At 35.5% G+C, this 12,371-nt stretch overlaps 1 protein-coding gene across 5 annotated transcripts in view; it reads left to right on the plus strand.

Moving 5' to 3' along the window:
* Nucleotides 1-12,371, plus strand: part of SNCAIP (synuclein alpha interacting protein) — a 229,901-nt gene that overhangs the window by 194,196 nt on the left and 23,334 nt on the right. For 4 of the 5 annotated variants that reach the window (XM_072597164.1, XM_072597161.1, XM_072597160.1 and 1 more), the window contains exon 6: nucleotides 1,195-1,308. The exons of the other annotated variant lie outside the window; for it this stretch is intronic. In XM_072597164.1, coding sequence (XP_072453265.1) covers nucleotides 1,195-1,308 — 114 coding nt within the window. The remainder of the gene's footprint in view (nucleotides 1-1,194; nucleotides 1,309-12,371) is intronic. 5 annotated transcript variants of the gene reach the window in all.

The raw sequence follows: 12,371 nt of genomic DNA on the forward strand, positions 1-12,371 counted from the left end.
TAAAAATGAAAGTAGATATATGGAGCTAAATAATTATTGAAGTAAATATAAACTTTTAGGTGAACATAAACTTTGAGATTGTTAATATTGTTGTTTCCTCATTTATGAACAATCCCTAATTAAAAGAGTGGAAGAAGACCTCTTCTATTATTTGTTGTTTACAAACCCTTAATATCTCTATCAGGAAAACATTTTAACAGCAACATATTTACACCCTGAAATGAGAGATTGGGGTAGGGGAGAGCTATTATGTGTGTGTATCATATGTATATAGTGTGCATGTGTGTATATATGTATATATACACATACATATATTGTTTATGTATATGTATACATTCATATTTCATGTATACATAAATTATTTTTATGCCCATGTATACATTACATATGGCACATATGTAAATGTGTGTATGTATATATATGCATATAATATATCCCCCTACACACACATGTACACACACACACATACACACATATTTGATTCAAATTTGGTCTACATTATCTTCCTTTCATAACAGCACTTGCTACTCTAAAGAATTCCTAAATACTTCAAAACAATGTAGGTTGAAAGTCCTTTGGTAACTCTTGAACCATAAAACAGGCACTTAATGTAATATATTTGTCAAGGAAAATGATAATGAAATGTTTTATTTCCATGCTATAAGTTATAGCTACAGCTGATCTATAATAGAAATAGCCCGTACATTTTTAAGTGTTTGAGGGAATATTACTTAAATGGAAGTTGTGCAGCCAACAAAAAAGAAAACAAAAGAAAGATTAGGATAAGCGTTGGAGCAAGAGACCCTCGGACAGCCCCATTCACATAGCTATCTACAGTTGTGCTGTAGTGGCAAGAACCCTGGTTTTGGCATCAGAGGACCTCTGTATAAATTCTGACTCCACCACTTACTATATGAGTGATTTCAGCAAGTCTCTTTGCCTCTCTGGCCTCAGTTCACTAATCTATAAAATGAGAGGGTTGTGCCGTCTGTTCTTTAATGTCTTTTCTGGCTCTGAATTCTATGAAATATGACCAAGATCATGAGGCAAGCTTAAGAGTCTTGTAAATAAACTAAGCCACATGCAAAAGTCATTGTTCACAAATGATTTCTTCCAGAACTAAGTTTACCATTTCTGAAAAGTTTTTCAGATGAAAACCCACTTTAATTTCTAATCTTACTTTTCACCATTTAGAATGGCCAACTTGAGTGTGTACGATGGATGGTGAGTGAAACCGAAGCTATTGCAGAATTAAGTTGTTCAAAGGATTTCCCAAGTCTCATTCATTATGCAGGCTGCTATGGTCAGGTAGGCTGGTATTATAAGTTATCCTCTTTTTTCTTTTTCAAGTAATAAACCTTTTAAAAAAAACATTTTTCACTCAAAATGGATGTCTATTTTCTTATAGGGTGTCTTCTTAAATGTGAAATGTATTGTCTAACTATAATGAAACTTCTCTTCTGCAGATATAAGCAAGCATATGTCTATTTAAGACCATGAGTGACAAATTCTCTTCTTTGGGGAGTTATGAAGTCAGTAGCAAACCTGTTGCCCATATTGCCATTCTGAGTCTAGTGCTAAAACTCATGCTTTTCTTTGAAAGTAGTAAATTTAAGCTAGTCAGGAAAAAAGGAGCAATAGCATGCTAAGGATCCATATTACAATCCCCCCAAAGCAACAATTCATTTGAATTGATTTAAGCATATGTGTTTATGTAAAAAAGAAAACAAGTATGCTTTTTATATGTGAAATTCTATCTTTTCTGACTTCATAACCATAGTCCATAGGTATACATTGTGGTGGTATCTGTATCAGATTATCATTTCTGAGCATGAAAATCTCATATTAAATATATATATATATACATACATACTTGAACTGAAAAAAAGTCATTATACTCAAGTTTAAGTGTGCCACCTCATTATTTTCCAGTGGGGATTCTTTCTGGTTCACTGGTGGTTCTTTCTGCTGAGTCTATTTTCTTTTACCACAATGGTCTGTGGTGTTTATTTGCTGTGATCCACAAAGGTCAAGAAAAATGTCCAATTTTATGTAAAAAAATACCATGGAGAGCTCTTTTTACTTTATTTGTTTTTTGTTAGGGTTACCTTGCAGACTTCACTGGTTCAATGAGCAAACTTACTGAGTTAATAAAAGAAAGGAAGAAGCAAGAGAAAGAACTAAAAATTTTCAGAAACCTACTATCCCTGCCATGTGGAAGCGTAACCATGTTAGCTAATTTGTATCAGTCTATCGAAGCAAAGTGATACACTGAGTTGACAAAAGTGATTTTAGATGATGATGATGACAGTTATTATAATTGCTAGTAATAACTACCACTTATATCATACATTAAGCAAAGTGCGTTGTAGGTTCTCACCTGATCTTCATCATATCCCCATGAGGTAGGTAAAATTATTATCCTCATTTTACAGAGGAAGAAAAGATTCTAGGTCTAGCTCCATATCCATTGTATCCACCTTATCTGCCTAGCTGTAGAAGTACCGGATTTGAAGTCAAAAGATCTGAGTTTAAATCCTGACTCCTCTGTGTATTAACTGTGCAGTGAATCATAAAACATCTCTGAGTCTCAGAGAGAACTAGACTAGATCCCCTCTATGATCCATTCCATCCCTAAATCCATAATGCTTTATGATTTGAAGAAATTGATCATTGTACATCACTAATGCTAGAACACATTCTAGAATATGTGATATTGCCCCTTTTCATAGTGGTTGTTTATTCGTAGTGTGAATAACAGAGGTAAATGTTTCAATTTTCCATTTTACTTAGTATAAATACTAACTGAAAATTATACACAGCTTTGGAGAAATTTTGGCTAGGCTTACAGGAGAAGAGGGAAGAAAGCCCGTAACTACTTTGAGATTTCTAAGTACAGTAAGTAAAGAGGCATTTGGCATTCTTCATCTCATGGATGTGACTTTTGTAGGTCACATTCAGTGTGAGTAATAAACATTGTTTCTAAGTATTTTGAAGCTATTGGTAAGCAATGGAAAGAAACCACACTTTTTTGAGACTAGTTGAGTAATGGTGATACATACATAATTTAGGAAAATACTGAAATTAAAAGGCTCATTGAAGAGATTATTTTGTTTTCTTCTTTGCTTCAGACTATCAGTTTTCAAGTTGTTACTTCAGAAGAAAGGGAAGGGAACAAGTGTTTATTAAGCACCTACTATGTTCTAAGTATTGTGCTAAGCACTTTACAAACATTATCTCATTTGACATCAAGAACATTAAAGATCCCTACACCATAAATTACAGTCTGGAACAGAGTACATAAATATATCAAAGGGGTCATTACCATGAAAAAATATGACAAGAAAAATAAGGTCTGTTATATTAATGAATTTTGTTCAACCAGTTCAAGTAAGCACAAATCACTTGCGTACCAGATAACCTGTGGAAATGCTGGGATGGGAAAGAGAACAAGGAAAATATTTTCACAGTAACTGTTCTTGGGCAATTTTCTAATGGATTCCACACAGGCAAGTTCTTTCTACAACAAGCAGGCATTTCATTGTGCTCCTTCTGATTTTATTTTTTCAATAAATACTTCTATAAGAAATACAAGGGATAATTTCTTTCTTCACTAATTTTGTTTGTCCTCTGCCCATCATATATATTCTTAAAGAATTGACTAGACCTGATTTGTATCCTTATAAAAACAAACTTTAAAGACCCCATGGTCTTTAAACATGGTGTCACTAGTAGTTTTTCATGATCTGCTATGAGTCATCTTTTGGATGATGGCTGCTGATTTTCCTCATCTTGACAAATGATGTCTCAGAGGGTACAATTACTTCCTCACCTGTTTGTGCTCAGTGAAACTAGCTAAAAGGGATGAGAAAACAGAAACCTCTCAGGGCATTCAAGGAACAAATAGATAGTGCTCTTTGCCAGTTTTTCCCACTTTGCACTATCTGTGTCCCTTGAGATGCTTGGTTGACCAAACAATTGGGACAAAAGCCACTTTAGTCAATCGAGTCTACTGACTGATGAATCATGCTGTTAGTCATTAAACAGTTCAAGTTTATGCGGACCTCATATTCATAATCTCTTTGCAGCGTGGCAAGGAGAGTAAAAAAAAAAACCATAATGTCTTGAGACCTAGGATATCTGGATCCTTACTCTGCTACTAATAAACTGTGACCTTTAGAAAGTCACATCTGCTCACTAAGCCTGTTTTTATTATCTGTAAAAGAAGAGATATTGGTTGGATAATCTCTAAAGTGCCTGATTCTATGACCCTGACTTCTTCCTGCTATTAAAATATCTCCTTCCGCATCTTTCTTAAAATGCAAAAGTGATTGAGAAATCACATTAGTTTGTCCACATTGAGAAAGGGGATAAACTAATGGCTGCTGCAAATTCATAATGTTATGAATTAAAAATTTTTTCAAGGATAATATTTACTAACCTACATAGCTCTTTCAGGGAAGATTTTGATAAATTTAGTAGAAAGATATGTCCTCCATATCCACTTACTATTCCACAAAATCTAACTCAGAAATATTAGTTGTCAGTCATATTTACTGTAAGGAAGAAAAAAAACAGACATTTATTAAGTGCCTTCTTTGTACCAGGCACTATGTTTAAACCCTTTACAAATATTACCTCTTTTGATCTTCTCAACAATAGCCCTATTCCCATTTATTTATTTATCCCCATTTTACAGTTGAGGAAAAAATGTACAAGACCAGATTTCAACTCAGATCTTCCTCAGTCCAGGTCTAGTTTTCTGTCCATTATATCTCTCAGTAACTAAACACAATTTGCTTCACAGGATTAATAATTAAATTAATTTTAATTAATAATTAATTAAATAATAATTAATATTAATTATTAATATTAAATCAATATTAATGGTAAATAATTTTATAATAAATTATAATGATAATAAATTAATAATAAAGTAAAAGGTAATTTTTGCTTTTGACATTTTGCTTTAACATCAAAAAGGATCATTCATGTTTCCTTAGTACTTTATAAACACTTTCCTTACAACAAACTTGTGAGGAAAATTGTGTAAATATTATTGCCCCCATTTCATGGATGAAGAAACTGGAACACAGAAGCTCTGCCATGGTCTAGTCTAGTAAGCAGAGTCAAACCAGAATTTTTAAATCTCTATCTCCTTGGTTTATTTTTTTTCCTACTCTACTATGCTGCCCTAATGGAGAGCATTTAGATAAAGGAAAAAACTCCACACTCCTTCCTGGTAATCATATAAAGTGATTGGGACATGAGGGATTTGTTCATAAGTGGGTCATGAATTTTTTTTGATAGCTTACCAAAAAGGAAACATTTCTTTGTGCCATTTCATGGTCACATTTCAGACATAAATCAATAATGCTGTCAATGTTTACATTACATATAAAACTAGAGTAAGAATCATCTTTTGATTAATGTATGAGTACTTCAGTCTTCAGGGGTTAGTTTTTCAGGAATCATAATTCACAAAGTTCCATGGTTCTTTAAGCTGACATGGCAGTTGAGTGTGCTTCCCATGATGCAGGGAAAAAGGGAGAAACCTGTTTTTTGCAGTTAAGTATCAAAGGGTAGTAACAGAAAAGCTGACATTTATGTGGGCTGATGGTGTCTGTATAAGATTGTTTTACTGCTATTTCTAGTACTTCTTTAATATATACGTAATATTCTTTTTGTATGTATATGTGATATACATACATATTTATGTGTATGTGTGTATCTAACTATATACCTACATACATATACATACATATATATATATATATATATGTAATGCAAATGTAGATACATGGCATCATGGTATAGTGGCTAGATTGCCAGGCTTAAAGTTAAGAAGTCCTAGGTTCAAATCCTACCTCAAATGCTTACTAGCTTTCTGACTCTGGGTTAGGATCACAGATTTAGAGCTTGAAGGGATCTTAGAAATCATCAAGTCCAACCCTCATTCTCCATTTTGAAGATGAGGAAACTGGTGCCCAGAAAAATTAAATCACTTGTCCAGGGTCACATAGATAGTAAGCCACTTAATCTCTCTATAGCTCAGTTTCCTTATCTGTAAAATGAAGACAGTAATGGCATCTGCCTCATGGGGTTGTTGCAAAGATCAAATGAGAAAATATATATATATAAATACATATATAATGCATACATATACAACAAACATATATATATCTTAAAATGCTGTATAAATGTGAATTAGTATTATTGTTATAAACATCTCATTCGTATCTTTTCTGATGATGCTCAAAAATAATAATTATAATTATATATTTATATATATTGATATATAATATATATTCATATGTATAATAATAATATAATAATAAAGACAGGTTGTTACTAATACTAATTTATATTAAATTATCTGCATGTTGTTGTGCAGATAAATTAAAAGACCACTCTTTGTGGCTGAATAAGTGTATTGGCATGAAAGGCAATCTTCTATAGACGTTCACCTAAAGCATCTTCAGACAATTCCAGGAGCAGATAGGACAACAGGGATGACAAAGGCTTTGTTCTATTCCCACACTGTTTTAATTTCTTCCGGTGGGTCTCTGTATTTTGAAAGGCTTTTATTTCATGTAGTTTTGAGTACTCAAGTTTGGTAAATGAACATTGTTCTTAAAACATTAAAGGATGAGAGTTACATCTGGATAGTTGTGGGTGACAGTTGTGCCTCTAATGATGCTACAAGTCCAGTATATTTCATTTGCTAAATTCTCAAGTATATTTGGGGGGATGGGGAAATTTGTAATAAGGGGATTTCTTGTCTGTTCATTTAGAAAGGAAAGTGAGCTTATGGTGTATATCTCTAGGTGTCTAATTGTGTCTCTCTAGGTATCCATTAGATTCTATATTTTTGGAATCTGCAGTTATGTTACACAATATCCACCACTTCATCCTATAATTTGCACTGATTGATAAGTCCAAGTTCTATAAGAATAACTGTCTGTAATTTCTGGTGGTGACAATGTGATCCTGAATCATCATTGTAAACCCTTCCATTGCTATAAACAAGTCTGCATAATTCAGCCATTTGTTTTACACTGCTTTGTCAACATACTGTTGGTGTAGTTCGTGTGGATATCCACGGAGACTTACGATTCAATTCTTGGTTCTTAGCCATTCATAGATTCTATTTGGAGATAAACACTTTCAGTTACATTCAACGAATTCAGCAGTGAATGCCTAACAAAGTGAGGGTTGTTGGTTAATATATATGTATATGTATATATATATATACATATATATATATGTAAAGTCAACCCATTTATCATTTGCTCAAAATATCAATTCTCTTCCTCCTTTTTGATGAGAAATTATTCATCCTTCTTTAGCTGCCTTGGGAAGATAAACCCTCTACTCTATTAAAATTGTATTGTGGTTTTGGAGGATTTTGGGGGGGAGAGACCCATTCTATAACTGTTGCTGTGCACTTTACTATGCCAAAATTATACAGCAAGACTAGTATTGTATAGGTGTTAACTGCTCTGGCTTTGATTTCACAATGCTAGTCAGTTTCTCAACATAATTATCTCAGCTTTCTACTTAATAGTCTTATACTGTGCCTAGACTAACATTACTTGGACATTTATGAAGGCATGGCAGGAACCTGAAAGAATCAGCCAGTTTAACCCCTAGACACACACACACACACACACACACACACATTTCTTTATTATATATTACATACCTCTCTTCCTTCTTCATCTTTCCCTTTTCATATACTTAGAGCTGTGCCCAGTCAGAAAGACCTGAGTTTAAATTTAGCATCAGACGTTTACTCTCTATGTGACCTTGGACAAGTCACTTAACCTCTATGTGCCTCAGTTTCTTCATCAGCAAAATGAGGATAATAATAGCACTTATGTTGTTAAGGGTAATTACAGTGACAAAATGATTTCTCATCTACCTTGATGATCACTTGACAGAGATGGGCAATGGCTAAGTTGCAAAAGACTGTGCATGAGAGTTCAGTTCCTTGGCTTGGTAAAAGAAAATGTCAGTCACAGAATTCAAGAGTTAGTAGGGAGTTTAATAGTCATCTAATCTAACCTATACACGAAGACAATCCCCACTATAGCATCCCTGACAAGTGGTCAATCCAACCTGTGCCTGAAAGAACTCCAGAGAGGTTACCCATTATCCCCTGGAGGTAGCCCATTTCACTTTGGGACAGTTCTAAAAGTTTTTCTTTATTTCAAGACAAAATGTGCCTCTTGAAAAACTTATTTTCATCACTCCCTCTTTACCTCTGGAGGCAAATAGAACAAGCCTAATTTCCGCTCCACATGATAGCCCTTCGTGTATTTGAAGACATCATTGGGAACCCACACACAGACTACTACCAGTTCTCATTTTTTTCATCCCCAGTGCTTCAGCAGACTATGTGAACTCAAAACCCTTCACCATTGCAGTTGCCTTCCTGCTCACTAGTATTCTGGGTTGCCTAAAGTTAAACCTAATACTCTAAATGAGGTCTGACAGAGTACAGAAGGACTATTACTTCCTTTTTTCCCTGGAAACAGTGTCTCTTAATGCAGTCCCAGACCACCTCTGCTTTTTTTGCCTGCTCCCATCACACCTACGACTCATTTTGAGCTTACAGCCTCATCAACACCCACCAAATCATGTTTAAGACTACAGCTGTCTAACTACGTGCTAGGGACGTGTATTTATTATTATGTATTATATTAGACCCAGCCCAATGTTGTAGCCTGCCAAGTTCTTTTTGGATTTTGATTCTCATCCAATATATTAACTAGCCTTCCCAGCTTAGTTTCATCTGTAGATTTGATGAGTGTGCCATCTTTATCCAGGTAATTGATAAAAATGTCAGAGCTGGCATGCAAGCATAAATCCTAGGGACACTCCAGTAGAGGCCTCCTGCAACATTAATAACTAACTACTCTAAGGCTGACCATCCAACCCACTTCCACATTTCTACATTTTCTCCACAAGAATAGTAGGGATACATTAATAAAAATGTGGCTAAATTCTAGGTAACTATACCCACAGTATTCTCCTCATCCACCACATGTTTAGTAACCTGTCAAAAAATCATTTTAATCTGCTGTGACCTGATGATGCAACCACAGTGCCTCTTTTTTACTTGTTTTTTCCAGACATTCCTCAACCATTTTATTAATGATCTCACCTAGAGTTTTCCTAGAAACCCAGCCTACAGGTGGCCTGAGTCTGAATCCTAGTTTTGTGATTTAACGGTTGTGTGACTCTGCCCAAGACATTTAACCTCTATGTACCTCAGTTTCCTCAACTGTAAAATGTGCATAATAGTAGCACCTTCCCCACCAGGGTCATAGTAGGATCAAATGAGATAACATATTAAAGTGATTTGCAAACCTTAAAAGTGCTACACAAGTGCTAGCTGCTATTATTATAGTTTGCAGACTTGCGTTCTCTTGTCTTTTTTTAAAAATTAAGACATTTGCCCTACTCAAACTTTGTGGTATCTTTCCTGTTTTCCATAATCTTTCAACTATTACTGACAATGGTTCCATAATCGTTTCTACCAGTTCTTTCAGTACCATCCTAACAACATTATCTTAGCTTTCTGGATGAAAAAAACTAAAATTCAGAGAAGTTCTATGACTTATAGAATATACAGTAAATGGCAGAACTGAGATCCTAAGCATGTGTGATCTTTAAGATCCCTTCTACCTCAGCAAATCTATGATTTAACATAAGGGAAAACTAATGGATCAGGAGCACTCAGGTCACATATTTTAATAGTATTGGGTAGCCAACCCTTTTTCTTTTATAGCCTATCATGTGTCAATGGATAGTGGATAAAACTCTGGGACTGGAGCCAGGAAAGCCTACGTTCAAATCAAGACATTACTGTTTGATCTCAGGCAAGTCACTTAATATTTGGTACAGGGTTGTTGTGAGGATCAAAATAGAAAATAATTGTAGAGCTCTTAGCACATACTTGGCACATAGTAAGTGCTATGCAAACGTTATCATTATTGCCTTATTATGCTCGTGCTTATCAACCGATGAATCTGTGTCAAAAATTGGAGCAGGCTAAAGGGTAAGTAAAGTTTCTAAAGTTTCGTGTTATTCAACACAATTTCCTTGTTACTAGAGGAAGCATGGTATGGTGGATAGAGAACTGGCCTCTCCAGCAAAGGCTGGGATTGTGGCCTGCCTGTCTGACACATGCTGACTGCATCATCCTAGGCAAGTCAGTCAATGGGTCAATAAATATTTATTAAGTGCTTGTTATGTGGCAAGCACTGTGTTAAGTGCAGAGCATTCAAAAAGAGGCAAAAGACGGTCTTCACCCTTAGAGAAATTCACAGAAATCAAGCCAAATACGTACAAATAAGCTATATATAGGAAAAAAATCTTGTTCATCCTTCCTTTTTTAAGAGGTCCAACAACATTGTGGATAATGTCTTGATTTGGGCATGAATTGGATTTAAGTGAGGCTGAGTTGCATAATGTCTTCAACCTCACTTCTCCCTTCCTTCGTGGCAAGACAAAAGTCAAGCCAGCTGGCAATGGCCCAGGATGCAGTAGATGACCTTGGTGTTTTGGATGCCTGACCAAGCTCTAAGCACTCCACAGCACTCACTTCAGCCACACCGAAAAAACAGACAGTAATTGGAGGAAAGGGAGCACTGGAATTAAGAAGGAGTAGGGAATGGTTTCCTGTAGAAGATGAAATTTTAGTTGAGGTTTAAAGGAAGCCAGGAAGTCAGTGGAGAGAGATGAGGTGGGAGAACCTTCTTGGCCTGGGAGACAGCCAGAAAAAATCCTCAGAGATATGAGATGGAGTGTTTTGTTCATGGAACACCCTGGAGACGATTGTCACTAGATCAAAGAGTATGTGTTAGGGAGTAAGGTGTAAGAAGAATGGAAAGGAAGGAGGTGGTGAGGTTATGAAGGACTTCAAATGCCAAACAGAGCAATCTATATTTGAACCGTAGCCAAGAGAGATCCACTGGAGTTTACTGAGTTAGTGAGGTTGCACTATCTGATCTACGCTTTAGGAAAACCACTTTGGCAACTGAACTGGAGAATGAATTGGAGTTGGAAGAAACAAGAGGCAAGCAGACCTAGCAGCAGGCTATTGCAATAGTCTAGGTGTGAGGTGATGAGTCACTTCTCAGTACTTGAGGCCACTCTCTTAAGTTGAAGAAAAAATGCTGACAAAAATGCTGAGGAGGTTCCTCCCCTCAGAGTTTCTGATGACAATGAAAGCACAGCTTCAGTCCTTCTCTCTATGCTTCATGTTGCTACTTACCCAAAAGGTACAGGAGACTGTTTGGTTCCGTTGTCTTACTCCAGCATAAGTCTAAATCCTTGTACTTGAGTTTTTCAAAATTAATTACAGTAAAATGATAGAAAATAATTTATGTGAAATTGTTCTTGGGATTTTAGTTTGAATCAGCACTAAGAGAAGTCATCCAAAATAGTTAAGATAATCTTAGAACAAGGAAAACTGTAGTATTGCAGATCTGTAGCTGAAAGGGAGCTTAAGATCATCTACCAGTGCTTCTTAAACTAAGGGTCTCGGCCCCCTAGGGGTTTAAGAATCACTGAAGGGAGGTCAAATGGAAAAAGTTTAATAAGCCCTGAATTTTCTAGTCCTACACTCCTCATTTTAAAGATGAGGAAACTGAGGTCCAAAAAAGACAACGGTTTTTTTAGCATCTTTGAGGTGGTAAGTGACAGAGACAGGATTCTGCTGCTTTTGCACTTTGATCTTGTAAAACCCCATCTGAAGTATCATGTTCACTTCTGTGCCCAGAATCTTTTAGATGCCAGGGCTCAATAAGCAGAACACGTCCAAAAGAAGGCAACAAAATGACGGGAAAGATACATTGAAAGAAAGTGATATCTTTAGCCTGGAGAAGACAAGGCTTGTAGGAGATATGGTAACTGTCTTCAAGTATTTAATTGAAGGACTCATATAAAAGAAGCATTAGACTATACAACATGACTAATGTGAAAATATGTTTAACAAGAATGTATATGTAGAGCCTATATCAGATTGCACACCGTCTTAGGGAGGGGAGAGGGAAGGGAGGTGGAGATAATTTAAAACTTATGGAAGTGAATGTTGAAAATTAAAGATAAATTAATTTATAAAAAGAAAGAAAGAAGCATTCACAACCTCTTCTGTTTCTAGAGGCCAAGACTAAGATGAAATAGGGAGGGAATGGAGGTGGTGGTAGAATTATAAGAAGGTAAGATTCAGTTCAGTATAATGAAAAGCTTCCTAAAAATTAGATGTAAACCATATGTCCAAAACTGGAATGGGATGCATAAGTACATTATGAATTATGAGTTAAGGAGATAATAATAACATCCACATCATTCTCTTGTAA

The sequence above is a fragment of the Notamacropus eugenii genome, chromosome 3, assembly GCF_028372415.1.
Source record: "Notamacropus eugenii isolate mMacEug1 chromosome 3, mMacEug1.pri_v2, whole genome shotgun sequence".
NCBI classification, from domain to species: domain Eukaryota; kingdom Metazoa; phylum Chordata; class Mammalia; order Diprotodontia; family Macropodidae; genus Notamacropus; species Notamacropus eugenii.